Source organism: Octopus sinensis, linkage group LG12, assembly GCF_006345805.1.
Source record: "Octopus sinensis linkage group LG12, ASM634580v1, whole genome shotgun sequence".
Classification (NCBI taxonomy): Eukaryota; Metazoa; Mollusca; class Cephalopoda; order Octopoda; family Octopodidae; genus Octopus; species Octopus sinensis.
In genome coordinates this window covers 30,483,539-30,507,184 of record NC_043008.1, presented here as the reverse complement: position 1 = coordinate 30,507,184, position 23,646 = coordinate 30,483,539, and the positions used below count along the sequence as shown (strand labels likewise).

General features: G+C 34.6%; 1 protein-coding gene across 8 annotated transcripts in view; it reads right to left on the bottom strand.

Moving 5' to 3' along the window:
• The window catches only part of LOC115217977 (protogenin A-like), a 1,479,291-nt gene that overhangs the window by 220,458 nt on the left and 1,235,187 nt on the right, over window positions 1-23,646 (bottom strand). For all 8 annotated transcript variants that reach the window (XM_036507815.1, XM_029787710.2, XM_036507814.1 and 5 more), the window contains one exon: window positions 12,364-12,660. In XM_036507815.1, coding sequence (XP_036363708.1) covers window positions 12,364-12,660 — 297 coding nt within the window. The remainder of the gene's footprint in view (window positions 1-12,363; window positions 12,661-23,646) is intronic.

Below are 23,646 nucleotides of genomic sequence, written 5' to 3'. Positions count from 1 at the left end.
ACAGTAAATGATGCAGTTATAACCTCTAAAAGCGCAGATGCCTTGTATATCTGTCTAAAAAAAGATGGTTTATTGTGGTAGTCTTGACAATGGTACATAGGGCCTCTTTTTAACTCCTTGAGTTGCTACTTATTCAGTTACATTTCTCGATTTCTTACATTTTTAGTGTGATGTTACCATCAAGCTCAACGACCGAATCATAGGTTATTATAATTTGAATCCTCTCGTATATTTGCAGTTACTTTGGTGTGTGGAAAATTATTGAAACAGAGTATAGGTGCGATCTAACCTGTGTAGATTATTTGAGGCTGATTCTGTTACAAATTAATTAATAACATATGCGCTACCTTCTAGCAACTTTTGATTATTGTTCTTTTGCCGGCTTTGGCGATTACCAATATATCACTCCGCCGCCGGTAGTCCTTCTTTATGTGTGTGATTGTAAATCTATCTATCTATCTATCTATCTATCTATCTATCTATCTATCTATCTATCTATCTATCTATCTATCTATCTATCTATCTACCTATCTATCTATATACGCATATATACATAATTTATGGAATTCATCACATGCATGTGTTAATAATATTGGCATAATGACTCTCCCTATACACATGGAAGTTTGTTTCAACACGCGAATTCACATAAAGAATCTTGCAAACCAGAGAAACAGAATATGTATCACGGATTATTCCTTTTATCATTATATCGAAGTTTTTTTTTGCTGCATCTAACGTAGCAAATGACCATGTAATAAGCATGTACATGTTCCGTCGCTGGCGGTCGTAGTTCTTCTAAATGAATGCCATCTACAAAAACAAAAAGGTTCTGCACTACTTTTATGGCACAGATAGTCCAATCGAAGAATTCATAATAGACGATCAAATTATTTCCAGAGTAAACATATACAAGCACGCTGACATACATGGGCAAATAGGTGCGTGTGTATGTTTGTGAGTGTGTTTGTGTGTGTGTGGTGTGTGTTATTCTTTTGTTTGTTTCAGTCATATGACAGCAGCCATGCTGAAGCAACAACCTGAAGAATTTTTAGTCGAAGAAGTCGACTTCAGGATTTATTTTGTAAAATCAAGTACTTATTCTATCGGGCCATTCTGCCGAACTGGTAGGTTACGGTGACGTAAACATAGCAAAACCGGTGATGGGGGAAAAGCACAAACTCAAAGACACTCACACAGTTTATTCTGTCAACCAGATCCACTAACAAAATTTTGGTCGACGCTACAAGATTGAACCGTCAACCATGCGATTGGAAAGCAAGTATCTTACCACACTATCACGCCTGCACCTATACGTATATACATACATATATATATATATATATATATATATATATATATATATAATATATATATATATATATATATAGTGTATGTTGTGTTAGAACACGTATTAGTGTGCTATGTGTCACGAGAGGACTTCTTATTTGGACCTGTGTTATATCACTTTACCAGTACGTGAATAGACGCTGATATTTCACATCCCGATTCGCGGGGAAATTGGCTGCTATGTCTGCTCTGGACGTCTGTCATTGACAAATAGAAAGACATGCTAAATCACGTGTTCTGGCAGTCCATAGCTAACGGTTATCTTCCGTCAACGATATTAACACGAGTATAAACATAGGTTCTCACATGATAAATAAATCAGTATTCTATGTTCTGACACAACTATACATACATGCATAATATGTGTGTGTGTATATACATGTATATACATTCATGCATTCATAATATGTGTATGCATATATGTATATTATATATATATATATATATACATCCAGGATGTGTGTGTATGCGTGTGTGCGCGTATGTGTGTGTGTATATATATATACACACGCATATAAATAACAAAGTTCGATTTGTAATGCTAGGATTTTCTGTAATCTAATGTTTTATTTTGAATTATACTAAAGGTATTCTTTCATAAACTTCCTCAGTTTTTCTTTGTCTCTTAATCTGGTGGCTGATTCGTTTATTCCATTTATTGTTGTGGTTATTTTATTTAATATTCAGTAGATTCTTGTAAGGTTTCTTTCATCTAGCATATTAAAGAGACGTTCACAGTTTTTAATCCATTTGATAAATTGTAGCTTTGTTAAAATATATCGTTGTAAATCTCTCTGTTCTCTTAGTAATTTCCTTTCTTGTTTGATATAATATCGTGCGTCTATTCCTAAAACTTATTCTTTTCCCCTCTTGTTTCTAATATTTCAATCTTCTCTGTCTAGTTTACTACGTATTGGTAAGACTCTTATCTATCTCCAGAACTTCCTTTCAATTGCTTTTATCTACATAGTTATTATGGATGTGGAAACGAATTCATTTACTATTTCTTCAGGGTGTCCTCCATTACTCTCGACATGACAATTGCAACTGTGTTGGTTATTCGTCTGAATGTTTTCATCTTGTCATATCTTTCTAAAATATCTCTAAATACCTCAGTAAAACCTGGCTGTAATTGTTTCTTCTTGCTTTGTTATAGACTTCTTCTTCTTCTTCTTCTTCTTCTTCTTCTTCTTCTTCTTCTTCTTCTTCTTCTTCTTCTTCTTCTTCTTCTTCTGCTTCTTCTTCTTCTTCTTCTTCTTCTACTTCTTCTTCTCACCAACTTCCTCATTCCCATGATCACCATTATCTTAATCATCAACAGCATCACCACCATCACCATCCGCAACGAAGACTACAACAACGAAGACTACAACAACGACGACAACGACAACCACCGCCACCGCTACCACACCAAAACCACCACCACCACCGCCACCTCCAGCGCAACCACCACCGCCACCGCCACCGCCACCGCTACCGCAGTTAGTTTCATAAGCATTTCTTATGCAGCATCAAGCGGCCATTCGTGTTTCCTGAGGTTTATATTGGGAGCAGTGTTTCTCGGAGTGTAGAAAAGATTTGTGCACTCGATCATTTTCATTTTGTTGTGAGATTAGTTTAACATTTAGATAAAATTTTGACTAAAATATATACAAAATTATTTATGCTTCTTATTTAACGAAGTTTATGTTCCGCAACTGGTCAACCCATTGTCTCATACATTTATGTGCCCAGTGTTGAGTTTGTGAGAGCTTGTGCTGTAGGAACCGTATGTTTTCTTTTCTAATATCACACGATAGCAATTGTTCAGATCTTGAAGTATGTAAGATAAGCGTTTGATGTTGTTTCAGCTGAATATCTATTTATCGGTTAAACCATAATATTTTTTGCAAAACTAACATCATCTCCGATATATACCTTACCGCATTTTTGGCGCAAACCTCTTATTGTAGAAAGTTAACATGCAACCGTCTCACTTTCTGATATTGTATTGGGTTGTTCGGAAAGTTCGTGCCGATTTATAGAAGCTTAACTTTCGACTTATTTTAGAACATGTTTGAGTCCATAAAATAGGATCTGATTACACCTCCATTTAGATAGCAGTATAAGCTATCTTTGCGTGGAAGAAGATGCATTTTCCTATAACCTGTGTTAATTCTGTAATCCTTTAAAATGGAAGATAAAAAAGTTCATTTTCGGCACTTGATGCTTTGGGAACCAAACAAAAGTTGCCCCACCCTCCATATTCACCAGATATTGCTACTTCGGATTTCCTCTTATTCAGGTCTCTGCAGAATAGTCTTAATGGTAAAAATTTCAATTCCTTGGATGACGTAAAAAGATACCTTGATGAATTCTTTGCCATGAATCCACCTCAATTCTGGGAAGAAGGTATTTTCAAGTTAAAGGAAAGATGGAGACGCTTTGTGCAACAAAATGGTTCATATTTGATAGATTAAAAATGTAATGGCAAGCATTTATTGACCTTTTTCTTTCGCTTAAAAATCGGCACGAACTTTCGGGACAACCCAATATATTCTTTTAAAATTAGCCGCTGCACCTTGAATGTGATTTTAAAAACTATGTGAAAAACACAGAAACGAAGCAACCTGAGAGTAAGTTGATGCATGGAACCATCTGTGACCTACTGAAAAATTTGTATGTACGGTAATTCATGTTTTAAATATTTCCAGATGGATAGCATATTTCTGGATTTGGATAATTTCCAAGAAATGAAAATAACTTTTAGACACAATATCGTGATCTTCAATCTTGAATATTACTTTCACGATTGCTGTTCTGCATTTAATATCAATTGTGTGGAAGCAATTGAGAATTTCTAAATTACTATTTACTGTCAAGGCTGTAACCAGTTGTTTTCATTCTTTCTTTTTGTTGTTAAACACACATATGCATATATATTCATACGCACACACATACGCACATATAATAAGAATATAATAAGAATATAAGTACATATAGACAGATGCATACCGACCTACCTATCTATCTACGTCCAACCTACCTACTTAAAACTTTACCAACCAAACTCTCACTGCGGAACAACGCGCTACATATTGAGGCTAAGTAGTTTACTACTGAGAAGCTATATGTTAAAGAGCCTACATACTATTAAAATGCATTTACGTATTTTGCTACAGACTGCATAACTATTAGGTGTCACTTTATACGTTCATTAAACTGAATTGTTGACGATGTTGTTTTTGTTGTTGTTGTTCTCCTCCTCCCCCTCTGTCTTCTTTTCTTCTCATCTTTAGTATTATTACGTTAGCGCATGATAATTTAGTTAGCAGGTGTTTTATCTTGAGGTTTGGTGACAAGTCTTCTCAAATCTCAAAAATTTTTCTTCGGATTCTGGTAGAATATAAGATTGTACTTTTCTGCAAGTTTCAATTCTAATTCCTGTCAGTCTTTTAGGTTGCATTTCGGATGTTGTGCCAAGTGCACCTATTACTACAGGAATAATTATTGTCTTGGTCTTCCACAATCTTCTCAGCTCTCTGGCTAGATCATCGTATTTCTCAACACTTTCAACATTTTTGGTATCGACTCTGTTATCATAGGGAATTGCAACATTTATTATCTTATGTCTGGTCTTCTTGCCTCAATAGTATGGTCAGTCTTTATGGTGAAGTCCCATAAGATCTTGTCATTCTCATTTTCTATCACAGCCTCTAGCTCATGTTCATACCACTTTTCTATTTATTTGAAGACACGTACTTGACTAACATACCAATGCACTATTTTACCTACACTCGTCTCCTTTATGCAGATTCTACATTTACCCTTGACTAAATTTTTTTGACCTTTGCCTTTATCAAATTCGTTCTACGAGCTTCCTCCTCAGTGTAAACAGTTTAACGCTTCTGTTTCTCATTACAAAATTCCGTCAGTCAACGGAAAGTAATGGACTTCACTTCCAACATCTTAGCAGAGCCGTTAGTAGGCTGCGCAAAATGCTTAGCGGCATTTCATCTGTCTTCGCGTTCTGAGTTCAAATTCCACTAAAGTCAACTTTGCCTTTCAGCTTTTCGGGGTAAAATAATTACCAGTGAAAATCTTCCAAATGGGAGGAATAAGAGAGACAAACTGTGTGAGAACAGGAATTGGTCATGCAGTTCCACTTCTTTCCATTTGTTCCTTATTTCTCCTCTTTCAGTCACTTTTTGGATCAACCCAATTATGAGCAGTCGCAGTAAAAGCTGTCATCTTGAAAAATTATTTTTTATATTTTGAAATTCTTTAAGTTATTCATTTCTTTCTGTTAGCTCTATTTCCCAGGGTTCCGTGCTCTTTTAGAGTAAATTGAGAATATTATATACTATTCCACACATTCTCAGGATTTTGTTTTTTCAAGAACGATGCGATAGGCTACACTCACAATATATAACCCGAACGAGTGCTTCTTAAAATTTAGCATTTCTATGACAACAGATATTGTTTTAGTCTTGAGGTTTCACATTTTGCCAATTTCTATTTCAATATATCTTTATACTTGGTCAGTTTTTGGGAGGTCTTGACATATATATTTATGTTGATTGGGACAGTCATATCAATGAAGAGGCGTGATTTTGGCTTGAAATCCCTCAATATAATGTCTGGCCTATTCGCATCTATATTTCTGTCAGTTTGAACGGTGAAGTTCCAGAGGAGTGAGATGTGATCATTTTCAAGCACTAGAAGTGGTTTGTGTTCCCTCCAGTTTTTATCATGAGGTAGGTCCAGGTTTTTGTAAATTACCCAGTGAATATACATTGCTCTCTATCATGCCTGCACATGGAGGCGTGCACATCGAGACATGATCAGTGGTTATTATTATTATTATTATTATTATTATTATTATTATTATTATTATTATTATTATTATTATTATTATTATTATTATTATTATTGAATCGTTAGCACGCCAGGCAAAATGCTTAACTGCATTTCATTACGTTCTGTGTTCAAATTCCGCCCAGCTCCACTTTGCATTTTACGCTTTCCGGGTAAAATAAATACCCGTTAAATACTGGGGTGGATGAATTTGACTTTCTCCCTCCCCCTAAATTGCTGGCCTCGTGCGAAAATTTGAATCCTCCTCCCTCCTCCTCCCTTCTCCTCCTCAGTAGTAGTAATAGTAGTAGTATTAGTTGGAGTAGTACTTGTGATATCATATTTACATCCTAAACTCATAGCCATGTAAATGAGGGTAGCTTTTAATCTATTCTGTGTCCCTGTGCAAAATGTTTTTTTTTATTTCTGGCATTGTTCGTATTTTTCCTATCAGTGCAGCTTCTGTGTGCTTTATATTTTGTAAATTACTTTGTGTGCGTTTGTACAATTCTGTATCGGCGTTTATGTATGTGTATGTATGTGTGTGTATATGTGCGTGCGTGTGTGTGTCTGTGTGTGAGCGTGTGAGTGGTTGTTTGATCAGGGAGTTTGTGACACTTTAAATTTCTATCGTACTTATCACACAGATTGCCTGTCTTATCATTCCTCCCATTTGGGAGATTTCCAAGTCTTCGTATTTGGGCAATTCTTCCGTTTGGTTTAGCGATATATTGTTGTCTGCTATGATTGATATGTCTAGCAGAAACATTTTATTGCCCAAAAGACTTTCACTATAATATCTCGGTGATATGATTTTTATGATGTTATTTCACTGTCAGTGAAAGCCGGTATATTCCAAGGTATGGTTGCAGTTTATATTTAGACCGTTTTGTTTTATGCTTATATGAGCTTTCTTCAGACATGAATAAATAACGTTGCAATTTCCTTCAGTGAAGCATGTTTGCATGAGGAATTGGCCATCCAGAAATATAGTCTCAAGGTTGTCGTCTCAAATACCACACGTACTACCTTGTGATAACAAGAATTCTTTTATTCTTTTACTTTATTAGGCATTGGACTGTGGTCATGCTGGGTACCATCTTGCAGGATTTACTCAATCAAAATTACGCCAGGTTGTGTTCATCAATATATATATATATATATATATATATATATATATATATATATATTCTATCGAGCACTTCTGGCGCAAGTAAATAAACCAACACAGTCTATCAAGCGGTGTGGAGAGAACAAGAAAGATACGTATGCCCACATATATATAAACACATAAAAATGCGCACACGCATTATGGATTGGTATATATATATATATTTATATACATATACATACATATACATATACATGTATTTGTGTGTATATATATATATATATATGTGTGTAACACTCTTACTTTATATATATATATATATATATATATATATATTATATATATATATATATAATATTATATATATATATATATAATATATATATATATCTATATCTATATATATATATATATATACATACATATATATATATATATATATATATATATATATACATACATATATATATATATATATATATACATATATATATATATATATATATATATATATATATATTATATATATATATATATATATATATATATATATATATATATATATATATATATATATGGCGGCTTCCATACAGTTTGCGTCTGCCAAATCTATGAAATTCGCTCTCAACAAATTAACGAATTGGCGGGCCCACACTCAAGTAAATAGAAATCTCTTGCTCATGTTGTAATATAATGGGACTGAACGTGAAACCACGTTGTTGCATTTTTATTATATTTTAACAGCTTCAAAACAGAATGCACCTCCAACTCCTTTATTCCTACTCTTAATCTTGATTTCTGAATCTACGTTGAATTCTTCTCTGTTTCTTTTTGTTCAATCATTTTATTTTTAGTTATATATACTTTACTTGTAATTACCATAACATAGCAACTTGTAACATCCAATTCATTTTGTTTTATGAATTTTTGCTATTTAGTTGCAGCTTCATCAACAGAGTTGTCAGGCATTTTTGCTTCTGTTTTATGCCTTCTAGCGTTCTTTAAGGCGGTACACAGTTTCCAACGTATTTACGTTAGCTATATTTATTCTCTATCAGATATATTTTTAATCCTACAGAAGCAATTTATAATAATTTTCTAACTGAAGTAAACTACTACTTCTTCCCAACAGTTGCTACAATGACGTACAAAAATGCCGTGTAGTATTTACTTAATCCCTTTTACAGTTCCTGTTTATAACTTATTAGGATCGATCAGCTTCGCTTTTTTTTTTGTATCACATTTGAAGAAAATAAGAAACAACCAAGTTCTAGGTTCAACCAAATCACCATCTTAGAAACAATATCCTACTTCGCTGAAAATGTAGATGATTGAAATTTCGCCTTCTCATCCACCCCTACTAGTAAAATAGTAGTAGTAGTAATATTAGTATTATTAAGGATACTACTACAACTAATAATAATGATCGCAATTTTATGATTGCGGGTTAGCCTTGGCATCGACTCCAGCACTCCAATGTTGCTCATTTTCCTGACCTCGAAAGCGTGTAAAGCAAAGTCGTCTCGGATGGAATTTGTATTCGAAGATAATGACAGACGAAAGAACGCTAAAAATCTCCAGCGTGCCACTGATTCTGCCAGCTCGTTGCCTTACTACTGTTACTAATAATAATTTCTTTTTTCACCCTAGGACAGTGATTCACAACCAAATTTTGGCCATCCCCCACCGAATCATTTCTAATATCCTGATACCTCCTTGTGATATTTCCCTTTGATTATTCAAAATTTGGTTAAAGTTTACAATATTATCCGGAAACAAAATTAAAAAAATAGTGCAAAGGATGTAAAAAAATGTGTAGGAAAAGAATAGGAAAAAAAATTGCCGAAAGTAACGTGTGGTGGGAAGAGAGAGAACTTCAGAAAATTCACAAGATCCGAGTTTTTCCCCCATAACTTTTACGAAAAGGTTTTTTGTTAATGAAATTTTATATAAATACCTTTCAAACAGCATAGATTACGATTATAAAGAAATTTATGGGAAAATCTTATCGAAGGAGTGGAGAGAGGACTTCGGAATATTCACAAGATCCGAGTTTTTCTACCATATCTTGGTGACCGCTATCGTGGATAGCTGGTATAAATCCAAATTTTAAATATTCCTCTGAATATTGACGAGCTTTCTTTTATTTGCACTATTTTATGTATTTTTAATCAAACACGAAGAGATTTCATTTCAATTAAATTTTTCAACAGTTTCTTCAAAACATTTTCAGTATATACTCTCGGAAAATATGAAAATGAAACAAAACATTTTCCGTGATTTTTGTCAGCTGCGAAAGCCTTTGTATCAATGATGGAAGATTTTTCCTAACTTTTTTGCTGAATTCACAAACTGACTGGTGGGAATAAAATGACCTGTTAATTTTCATCTGTGTTCATATATATATGCGCGCGCACGTGTGTATATGTGTGTTACCATAATTCTCTCTCTCTCTCTCTCTCGCTCTCTTTCTCTATCTATCTATCTATCTATCTATCTATCTATCTATCTATCTATCTATCTATCTATCTATCTATCTATTTGTCTATCTGTCTGTCTGCCTGTTTCTCTCTGTCTTTTTTCTCTATCTCTGCCACTTTCTTTTCCTTCACTGACGCTACTCCTTACTTCCACTCCATTTCAACCTAACACCACACCATTCAATTCTTTCATCCCTCACCCCAACGCCATTTATTGCCCCATCAACATTGCAGCACCACATTTTTGAAGTGAACCTAGATTTTCGTTGCCTGAGATAAAAGAGTCAATACTGTTAGACACTCGCACACATAAGTCTGTCTCCAGTTTATTTCTCCATAGGGAATTAAGATTGCATTACTTTCAGTACTGACCAGTTCTATACTACATACACGCATGCACGCACACACACACACACACACATACACACACACATACACATACACATACACACACATGCCTACGTATTTTCACATACCACTAAATCGAAGGAAATAATCTATTCCCTCCTTAGTGACATCAGATCTTATGAGTATGATGTTCTCTCTAAAGTATCCAAAATTTGATAGAATTGTTCACAGAAGGGATATAAAGAATTATATAACTTATTCTCGAATTTCCCCCTTTCTCTATTGGTATACTAAACATTGTGTACAAAATGTACAAAGTCAACATAACCCTACGCATGCCTCACCGAAATATTACCATGCCATAACGGTTGGGCATGCGCCCTCCCGTTGGGAATCAGCCTTAGGGAGACCATGTGGAGAGCAAAAGCATGGAAAATTTACAATCTGTGAGGAGTTCACACAAAAGAGATGAGGAAAAAGCGAAGTCGTGGAAATGAGATAAGAGATATACATAGAGCACAAAATATTTGAATGCATAATCGTTGCTGTTCTAAACTATTGCCAATCAATCACATATCCCAAATCCCTCAACTCTCACTGCCACGAGTCCTCATTAATCTGCTGAGGTGCACTATATAGGTGCATTCAAAAACAAGTTCCATTCACCCCAACCGATCTTACCACAGTTCGCCGTCGTTTAACAAATTGATTGTTGGATAACACTCCCATTCCATTTTCACTTTCCCTTCGAAGTGAAACATGGAAAAGTTCAAGGATTGACCTAAGCAAAGACTGTCCGCAAATTTCTCACCCACGGCCACCATACAAAATCATTCGGCAAGTCAGTTAGATGCACGACCCTCACTTGCCTTAGTGAGGTGGTCGTCTCGATAGATTCGATCAATAACCAAATTCCTCGTGGAAACGACAATAGCTGTTCGAGGTGACACCACAATTCAGCAATTCTCGGATGCTATGCATTTTAGACGTTTTGTGTACGTTTTGTTTCCCCTCGGTGAAAGATATATAATATGAGGCCGTTAGTCGAATCCATCGAACCTAGTACGTAACTAGGACTTCAGGCAAAGCTGACCTTGCTGGGGTTTGAAACCAGATCGTGATGAGTAAGAATTTTTTTTATTCTGCGACGTTCTACTGCCAATCCTCCAGTATAATATAGTAGGAAATAGAAGTAAACATTACTGATAACAAGCGAAGAGCGCAACGACATGTCTCTCGTCAGGAAGCTCCAAACTAAGGTGTCGAATTTCTTGCAATATATTCGTGTCGAGATAATTCAGTATAACTACCTTTAAATTATATTCATATTATAAAAATGTAAAACTGCACCATCGCCACATATATCTACAATGACATTTTTTAATGAACACCGTCATCATTAACATTGTAATGAAGTAGCTTTATCCATTACAAAACGGTTAGTATTATTGATGTTGTACTCAAGCTTGTACTTTACCTTAAGTAACAGTATTATGAAAAGTATATAAATTAGAAAGTAAATGATTGTCCGAGAATTAAATGATAATGAGACAAAATATAGGGAACTCTAAAATACTAATTATATAGCCATGTTTGATTTCAAAACCCTCTGATTCTTTAATAATATAAAAAAAACCTTACTACTCAAGCAATTTTTCAAGGATCAGATATTCACTAAATTACATTTCTGTCGTTAATTTTAAGACTAGTAATATGTTTTATATTAGAAAATTAATCCAGTGAAATACGTATTTACTACATTGTTTCAAATATTCAATATTTTTCAATAGAACGGCTTTAATCTTGGGTAAATGTTGCTGAATACTAAATGGGGGCTTTCCGTATTACGTAGTGGCTTGCATAGCATTTCAATTACGTTCTGATGTAGACATCGTTAACATCGCTTATACAATCCTCGAAATTTTTGCCGGAGTAAATTGTAGTTTAAACAAGATGTATGCTTTGAGTTGGGTGAAATGAGCCAAGAAATGTAAAACATTTCAGAAATACTCGCAATCTAGCACCTCAAACGCAATTTCGTCTTTCGGCTCTGTGGTACGTACCTTCTGCATTTTACCAAGAGCAATACAGTAACGATTATGATATATCACAAACAAGAAAAATAACTGTAAATGAACAGCGTTAATGACATATTTGAAACGACAAAACAAGTTCACAAAGTAATATCTTATAACTTTTGAATGCTTAACATAAAACAATGCATAAAAATCTACTTACTTCCCGAACTATTATGTACCTTAACATCAATAGTAATGGACGCTTTGTTGGGCGTACGGCAGACGTACACACCTCCATCCTCTAACCGACTGTTTTCAATTCTTAAAGAACTGACTGTAACTTTATCTGCCGATGTGTATTTAGTCGTCAAAATTCGATTGTCTCGATTCGAATATATCTTAGTTCCTTCTTTATACCAGTTAATATCACGAGACCGGCTGTCACCTCCTGATGAGTTACACATCAAAGAAATGGCAGAACCTCGTGTGACAGAACTGCTTCCCGATATCGTGAGAACTGTAAGAGAATAATACAAAAGTAAGTCGATTGATGTCAAATATTACATTAATTATGATAATGATGATGATAATTTTAATGAAGTTGATGATGATGATGATCATCATCATCATCATGATGATGGTGATGACGATGATGATGATGATGATGATAATAATACTAATAATAATAATAGTAGTAGTAGTAGTAGTGGTGGTGGTGGTGGTAGTAGTAGTAGTAGTAGTAGTAGTAGTAGTAGTAAGTAGTAGTAGTAGTAAATGCCCTGATGCAGTACCAGACAGTTGTTGTCACTGGTCCTGATCTTAACTGATTGGAAATGTTATCATGTACGTGTGATGTCTTGGTATAAAAGATTGGCTACAGCAAATATTCTGCTCAATACCAGAGATTTCCTTGTTAGTTGCTTCACCTTAGACGGTTGAATATGTCACTTAGCGACTGACGATATGTGCATCTCTGATCACGAGCCGAAGTAGTGGGAAGCATCATAGCCATGTATTGGGAGGAATCCTTTGGGGTTTAAATATTTCACCACTGGAAACCTGGCTGTTTCGTTCAACATTGTTTTAAAAAAAACCCTTAAGCAGGGACCTTTTGAGCGGGATGGGCTACTCGACCTGAAGAAAATTCTAACTGGGCTCAACCTGCAAGATCATGCGTTCTGTATCTTGATGTGTAATCTCCATGTCGCACACATATGGTTGTGATGCACGTGTCTGGTGTACCCTTATCAGACAGGTAGACGTGGTGGGTATATTGGGGTCTGTATATTTGTACCGCCATACCATTTTATGGCTTGCGCTGCTCTCTCACGCAATAATAATAATAATAATAATAATAATAATAATAATAATAATAATAATAATAATAATACCAACAACAGCAACAACAACAACAACAACAACAACAGCAACAACAACAACAACAACAACAACAACAACAACCATAATAATAATAATAATAATAATAATAATAATAATAATGAAGATGAATGACTCATAATTATGTTTACGTATGACGATAAGACACATTGATTAATAATTAAGCGAAAATTGGATGACATACAGCGCATGTTAAACGGAAATTCCTTTATTCTTCAAGTTAAAATATAATCAATGTTGAATCTATCATCCCTATTCACTCAGAGGTGCCATGAGACTAATTTTTTGTTTGTTATTAATCTCCAAAATTAAGTACATTTAAAAGTATGCCTCTAGGGCGTGGTTTTCATAAACTGGATTTCATTGAAAGAAAGAAAACAATGTTGGGCACTTACACAAAATACGCGGCCAAATATGTTCATGACACAATAAACTATTTACGGAGCGGCGTACATATACTTACATTTGCAATCAAACACAAACACCTCAGATAAAAACACACACACATACGTATTTACTGATGTTTATCTTTTATTCCTTTGTTCTGCTACTTGTTTTAGTCACATGTCTGCGGCCATGCTGGAACACTGCCTTCAGGGGTTTTAGTCGAACAGATCAATCTCAGGGCTTCTTTTTTATAATTTAGTAGTTATTCTATCGGTAACTTTTGCCGAAACACTAGATTAAGAGACGTAAACATACCAACACTGGTTTTCAAGTGGTGATGGTGGGTAAACAAATACAGACACAAAGACACACACAGATACTTACATTTATGTATGTATGTATGTATGTATATATATAAATATAGGGTTGGCCAAAATCCATTCAACAGTAAATCAAAATTCCATAAATCTGTAATCCTGTTTTGATTAGAATAGTAAAATATTTCGCTAAAAAACTTCAGTTTGAACAATTATCATGATGTTTCAGATCTAAATGCTTTTATTGAATTCATTCAGTTGTTAAACATAAATAAATCTTGGAATGAACTCTACAAAATTTTCATAAATCTGATACTAAGTCTCTCGATCTCTTATAGTAAACGACTAAATTACAAGGACGTAAACCAAGTAACACCAGTTGTCACGTGGTAATGTTGGTGGTCAAGCACAAATATAAAGGCACATTCACATCCACACCCACATACACGCACATGCACATATACGCGCACACACATATTTAACCTTCCACCCATTTCAGTAAGTGGACTACGGCCATGCTGGGTCACCGTCTCGAACGGTTTAGTCGAGCAAATCGACTCCAGTATTTATTCTTTAAAAGCTTGGTATTTACTCTATCAGACTGTCTTGACGAATCGCTAAGTTACAGGAACTAAAGAAACCAACACCGATTATCAAGCGATTGCGGGGGACAAACACAAACACTCGCAGATAGGAACACGTATGTTTGCACACATACACACATGCATATATTGAAAGACTATACATATATGTAGTAATGCAGTGAAACACAATTAGGTTTCACATGTACATACATACGTCCGTAAGTACATACATAGATGCATACATATATACATACATAAAGACATACGCACACACATACATACATACGTACATACATACATACATGCATACATATATACATACATAAAGACATACGCACACACATACATACATACGTACATACATACATACATACATACATACATACATACATACATATGTATTCATCACTTAAAGTGGATGTTGCATTAGAATGCTCAAATACTGCTATATTTACCAAGAGAGAAAATCTCACATATTGGTTTCTGGTGCATAAGAGCACATTATAGCTTCCCCAGCGGCAGACAATCCTCGCTTCTTCAGATGATAGTACTATCAGATCACATGTTTTCCGTCTCCTTTAACCTTGTCAATGATAGAAACCTCGGTGCTCAAATGAGGTTTTTTCTCTCTTCGTATATATTGCAGTATTTGTTAGTTCTAAACGCAACATCCACTTTTAAGTTGTGAATAATTTTCCTCTTGGTATAAATAATGTTTCTCCCGCTCGCTTTATACCTATATCTATCTATCTATCTATCTATCTATCTATCTATCTATCTATCTATCTATCTATCTATCTATCTATCTATCTATCTATCTCTATATATAAGTATGTATGTATGTGTGTGTGTGTATGTGCGTAAAATAAATCAAATAGAAAGATACAATTGACAATCCAATAATTTATTTATAATATAATATGAATATAATATAATTTAATATGGGATAACACAAAACATCATTAAAAAGCCAAAATAGCCAACGATTTATTTCGACTTATATACATTGTTGATATATAAATAATTCAATTCACTTTTGATCTCATTCTCGCCCACAACATCATAAGCGGAAAGTGTAACCTCTCGAAAGAGCTGTTCTTCACTCCTGCTCCAGAGCGTCGGCTGCGGGGTCATTCCGAAAAGCTCTACCTGCGACGATTTCATCTCAATCGAAGGAGAGGAGCTTTCTCCGTCCGGGTTGCAGATCCGTGGAACAAGCTGCCAGACGAGATGGTGAAGATGCCGACGACCGCTTTGTTCAAAGCCTCCCTTGACCTCAAGTGGCCTGAACTCTTTACATGAACACCACCCTGTACTTAACTCCATGTCCCCCTACATGGCCTTGCTATTTGCTTTTGAGCCAAATTAACTAACTAACTAACTAACATAAGTCTCCTCAGAGCTAAAGTTTAAAGATAGACGAAATTCCGCGGGAAAGGACGGTTGGATTGTGAAAAAATTAATTCAAATGCCTATGTATTATGAGCGTGAGCATTAACTTTTTAACTACATAGCAATTACAATAAAAACAACAAAATTATACACATATATATATATATAAATATATATAAATAATATAATAAAAATAATTATATTGGTAATATATAAGAACTCTTCTATTTATTTAAATCTATTGATACAAAACAAGATTGTTTAAAGTAACTAATAAAAAATGTTATTTATTTATTGAGGTTATCGGAGGGAGAATTCCGTAATAAATATGAAGAGAAACCTAACAAAAATATTCTTTGCTTACTTAATTTATCGTAGGGAGGATTACATAATACATATGAAGATAAACTTAGAGCTACAATCATTAGAACCTAAATTACTTCATAGACATAGAAGTTGGTCATAATAAAGAATATCAAAATATTACTAGTTCTTTTAGAAGTAACAAGATTTGAAGTTACTTAAAGAAGGATAATTATTTGTATATAATTGGAAATATTGGAACCAACAAAGAATACGTTTAGACATTTATTTTTTAACGTAGTTCTTCAGGCGTAGTTCTTCAGGCGTGCAGGTACTTGATTATGCAACTGATTCCCTACATTATGTGATCTAGATGTGTCTCCGTAAGTTCAAAATTATCGGCTTCAACAACATCCTCTGTGTCTGTCGTGGCTTGAAGAACAAATCAACTGTAGAAAGAAATCAAAGGCGAATCCCTTTCAAATACCAACCAGTTTAGCAGTAGTAGAATCACTATCCCACTACATCTACACATTCAAAGCAGTGTGTCAACGGCCCTTCAGCAACAGTGCACTCTGATAAACTCACTAATTACTACTAAATTCAGGCCACGAGAAGCAGAGAGGATGCTCTTGATGCCGAGAATTTTGAACTTACGGAGACAACATTTACATATCACCTGAGGAAACACAACTCATAAAGCAGGGAAACAATTGCATACAATATCCAACCGTACTCCTTCTTCTTGACTCCAATTGTTTTCAGTTATCTAGTCACACGTGACAGATTCCCAAATGCAAACCTGGAAGTACGTATAAAACTATTACTGGATAGCACAGGGTAAATCTGAAGGTAGACGATCTTTACATTGCACTCTACTAAATTTTTAGCAGAATGTACGATAACTATATATGTGTGTGTGATTGTGAGTTTGTTTGTGTGTGTGTGTATGGGTGTGCATGTGTGTGTTGTATGTGTCAAGTCTAATTGCGTTTATCTGCATTACAGCCTTTTGTCTTGGATTTCCCTTGTAGCAATTCTTGACGCCGTGGACATAGTCCTGGATGAAGAATTCGGAGTTTAAGTTTCAGTTCATTTGAGTACTACAACGGTTATCCCATACTGAGCATTTCCAGTTTTTATCTATTGTGTGTGTGTACATGTGTGTAAGTACCTATGTACATATATAAATAATACCTACATACACCCCCATATATATATATATATATATATATATATATATATATATATATATATATATATATATATATATATATATATAGATAGATATATAGATAGATAGATAGACAGATAGATAGACAGATAGATAGATAGATATATAAATAGATAGATAGATAGATAGACAGATAGATAGATAGATGCACTTCTTTCAGTTTAGCTCTAGCAAATCCTCTCACAAAGCTTTGTTCGTCCCGGAGATTACTACATGCGCAAAATGCCACGCAGTGGGACAGAACCCGGAAACATGTAATAGGGAAGCAAATTCCTTACCACACAGACACCCATCGCACATACTGTCTCTTTCTCTGTCTGTCTGTCTGTCTGTCTGTCTGTCTCTCTCCCTTATGTGAGTACACATCGTATATTAACTGTATAAGAAGAGTAATCATTATAGCAAACTAAGAAAGTAACTAGAAATTGTGCGTGAAAATCGGAAGCCTATATATGCAACACACTCGCTGAGCTGACAGAGAGTGTAAAGATGGAAACTGTGAAAATTAGTAAAAACCTTAACTAAAAAATGTATCTACAAAATCCTATGTGGTCGTAAGGACAATCCGTATGTAATCATTACCAGAAAATACCTGAACAGGGTGACACTAGAAAATATATAATTAGATGCTCTGACATGATGGAATGGAAACTGAGAACAAAGGAATATTGGCTGTGGCACAGAATTAAGGCTTTTTTCCCTCTTTTTTTTTTTCACAAGAAAAGAAATCAAATACATTATGTGAAGGTTTGAAGTAACACTTAGCCTAATTTTCTCCATCAACTCTTTTTATACCCAAGAGACAATAAATCAAACGACAGGTCCTTGATAGGAAGATAATAAAATAGCTACAGAAATAGACAGTATAGACAAGCATCGTGATATCTTTGAAAGAATGACAAAGGTGATAATCCGTGATGTGCTTGGATATGCTGATCAGCACTGGCGGTGTGATGCAGCTAAACATTTGGTTCGATCTCTGCAGTAAACGATAATCTCTAAATGAAATGAGTAAATAACCAACCATATCTTAAAACAAAGATCAGGAGACTGTAGAGGTTGAAGAGAAAATATGAATTCCAGTGATTACAATGTAATTTGGAAATGATTAAAAACGATACAGACAAATACGCTAACATGAATTAAACATATAAACGTGTACAATATTCAGAAAATACCAATTAAATATTGCACACTTATTTGATAGTTTCAATACATGAGGAAATAGAAAATCACAAGGCAAAAACGCACAGAAATTTGTTTCGAAGTTCAGCGAAGGTGCTGATTGGAACTACTACGATTGTTGAAGAAAAATTAAAACGTATGATATACAGTAAGAATTAAAAATAAATATCGGTTAAAAGATAGACGGGAAAATAAAACAAAAACTATCCTATCATGACTTCGCGGAAAGAAACACTTGATATATTGCAATCTAAAAGAACTATTGACAGAATCTGGCGAGATGTAAATAGAGGAAACACTGTGTAATATAGCAGCCTTCTAGAATACGAATGTGAAAAGACAACAAAATAGGACAAAAGAGCAAAGTAGGGACTTTGGATAAAAAGAAGATAAAAATGGTAACAATAACACCACAGGTTTCTTATTCAATGCTATTGTATAATTTCTTTATGAAACGTTGAATACACGATAGAAACCAGGAAATGAGACATGACCATTATAGTAGAGACAATGCCCATTGTGTAATAGTCGAAGTAAATGAAACAAAGGAAGCTGAAAAGAATTGAGGACATTCTGAGATACGTGACTGAACGTGTACCCTAACGACACTGGAACATTGGAAACGATACAAACACAGCTGTTGAAGAGACTGAGATATATATTAGGAACGAGTTCTGGAACCCTGTTTTCGTGAACTTGATAGAACGATTCTTGAATTAGCTGAGGATGATAAAAGCAGCAGCGTAACGACAGCAGTAGCAGCAGCAACAGCAAGAACAGTAATAATAAAGCGGGACTCTACTCCGAAGACGACGTATGAATGTTCACATTTTACCGAATTACCTGCACAAATTATTTGGTTATAATGATCAAATGCATGTGCCATACATTCGGTCACTCCCTCCATTAAATCCACTTTACCTGAACAGGTGCACAGTGTGTCATATGGTAGATGTCAAAGTGATCACAATGGAACCTGAGATGAAATGTTTTGCTAAAGATCACAACGCACTACACGGTCAAGATATTGAAACCAAGACCATGCTATCGTGATAGCAACACATGACCTCTAGTCTATGCTTCTTCACATACTACTACTACTGCTGCTGCTACTATTACTACTGCTACTACAACAACTACTACTACTACTACTACTACTACTACTACTACTACTATTATACTACTGCTGCTGCTACTACTACTACTACTACTACTACTACTGCTAATATTATTAATAATAATAATAATAATAATAATAAGAATAATAAGAATAACAATGATAGACAGAAAAATTAAGTTGAATGGGCCTGTCCTAGTTGTCAAAGATCACACAGAAAAAATGCTTTCTAATCGATGTATCGATACCGACAGATGACAATGTTTCTCTCAAAGAATCGGAGAAACTTTCAAAATACAAAGATCTGGAAATACAGGTAACTCGAATGTGGAACTTGAAAACAGAAACACTTCCTATTATAGTAGGCGCATTAGGAATGATAAAAAAACATTCAGATAAATACATAACAAAGACATCAAGACTTACAAGTATATACAATATACAGAAAATAGCACTACTGGGCACTGCACACATCCTACGTAAAACACTTTCAATACAGGGAAAATAAGAGCACCACAACAAACCACTGCACGTACCCAAGGTACACAGAGCTGTGCTCAGTAGTGCAGTGAAAGCACGATAGAAAATACGACTACTGATTAATAATAATAATAATAATAATAATAATAATAATAATAATAATAATAATAATAATAATAATGATGATGATGATGATAATAATAATAATTATAATAATAATAATAATAATAATAATATAATAATAATAATAATAATAATAATAATAAAAATGATGATAATAATAATAATAATAATTTGTTTTATTGACCAGAAGTCCACATTGGGAACAATACAAGTATGAAATATCAGTATAGAGAATGATGTCAATGAAAGCAAGGGAGAACAATATATATTTTAACATGACAAATTTACCAATAATGTTGTAGATCATCTGGGAAAAATTGGGATAACCCTCACACAAAAGCATGGTTTCCTCTATCACATAGATAGAGAAATGTTTATGAATTTCACAGTAGGAAGTTATAAGACGTTATACAAATATGGAAGGGTGTTTGAAGAAGGTATACATGCATACATACCTATACATACACACACACAGATATATATGTATACAAGTGTATATATATAGAAATATATAGACACGCAGACACACGCAAACACGCACACACATACAGACACACATGCTCCACCCAAGCTAGGTACCTTAGCCACCATCTCTCTGAATAATTTAGTAAGGATGAGATTGTCAAGAATAGATGTGACTGGTTGAATCTATACAATCCACTGGCCTACAGAAATTCTAAGCACTCATAGAATAGTTTTCAACTTCTTATCTAATAGCTTCACACAATTACATCCAACACCCCTTTCTTATCTTCTTAAAGATGCAAAGAGCCGGCCAAGGAAGATTTTATATGCCTAAAGAAATGTGTTTACCACTGTAATAGCATATATACGGCTGCTATTTCGAATGATATGGCCTTTTTTGCTGGTCACGTCTAACGCAACGAACTTGTTTTCTGAGCTCATAAGTCACCAATAATCGGATCTCCAGTTTTCTTGCATATATGCTAAACGTCCAAGAGTGAGTTGCTTGACGACGCATTATATATCTCAGCAAAGACGGTTTGTGTTGTACTACACTATATATTTTCACATTCATTAATCGTTTTCCTAGCTGTATGGGAAAGGGGAAAATCCCTATCTCCTGAAGCGGAGAACAATAAGTGTTACTGCGAGAGACTCGTTGAGGAATTGTTCATCGATGGTACCTTATAGACCATCACCGCCCATACCTCTCACTGGCACGATTCTCTTGGGTGTCTGCATGTATTTTTACATTCGAAGTTTACTGTTCTATTAGTTCTTTTTAGGTTCAGTTTTACTAGAGGTTCTACAATTTAAAAATGTGTTTGGGAGAGAAAAACTGCATGATATTTGTTACCACTTTTTTCGAGAACTTTTGCACTTTTTGTATTGGTGTTGCATCGCAATTGTTTTGGCAGTTAAACTGGTATTATTGGTGATGGTAACGCTCTCACAATTAGCAGAATAGTAGCGGTATTATTAACGATCTGAGTATCATTTTTGTTGTCACATACTGCTTCATGTGTTTTTTCTTCTATTTCTATTGTTGTAGTCGCTAACACTGCTCGCGAAGGCAGCAGTAGTAACGGTGGTGTTGACAATTGTAGTTTAAATCTTGCGTCTTTATTATTGCAGCTGCTTTTTCGCTCTTAATTTCATTTTGTGATCGGCGCCACTATTTATTGTTGAATTTAAGAGGTTGTTGTACTCTTTACTTCACACATTACTATAGTTGCCTATGCGGTTACTGTTACTGACACCTTTCACTCTGCTCATCGATGGCGGTGGCCTAGCTTTAAAAGACTTTGTACTTTGAAGATAGGATAATCGATCGACTAAAATGGAGCAAAATCATCCCACAGGGCTCTAGTTTAACTTAACAAAAGTTAAATAACCATTCCTATCAAGGAAAATGCGTCAAATATATACATATACAAAATGTAATAACGTAGAACACTTACTAGAACAATGAACAATAACAGTAACAACAACAATGATAACTGCAATAATGAAGACGTAATATTAGAATCGAATTTGATTAAAATTTAAGACTGAAATAAATGGAAAGAAAAGACAATATATTCCAACACTTGTCCCAGTTATAATATTTTTTAACTGACACTAAATTAAGTAGCAAAACTAAACTGGAAAGCCCCCCCCCCCCAAATGACTGCATTTAAAATACATCACTCGAAATTTTCATACACAAGTTACAACGAACTGAAGGACGAAGAGGCTTTATACAACAACTAAAATAAAAAATAAAAAAAAATGAACTACTATAAACAATCTACCATAAGACTACAAAAATACCTGATTTAAAATCAATACATCCATCCCAGTGCAAGACTGGTACGTATTTTACTAACCACGAAAAGCAGAGTTGATCTTGTTGAGTTGTAAACTAAGAACCTAAAGTGGCAGAAGAAATACATGCATCTTTTAATACAACCTCGTAGAACAATTTCTTTTGAATTGCATAACTCTCATAGTATATTTCTGTACAATTCACAGAATTATAATTTTTGCAATCGTCACCTAAGAAAATTACACAATCGTCATGAATCAACGGAACGGGCCTCTATGCATTGGGTATAAACACTAGAACTAGAGAGCCTAGTTACACTAAAAAACATAACTTATGTACACACAGTGACCTGATAGTTGGGGCGATCTACCCGATCAGTATAGACCTGGCGTCTATAAGATTCGCACAAAATATAGTCGACTGAGACACTATCAAAGAACATATCACAACACCACAGTACATTCTCAACGCAATCTCCATTCGATAAATCAACACACTCTTTCATAATCCGCACCCAATACTATATCTTATTCTCACACGTCATTAACCAGTGACATTTACTTTTGTTACTATTAATATAAAAAAAACCTACGCAATTTATGAGGTTATACTCTTTACAATCATCACACGATACTACAACACGCAACATACACAGACAGCCCATAGTCCATGAAATCAACACCCATATAGAAGCATGACGCATGCGCTTAG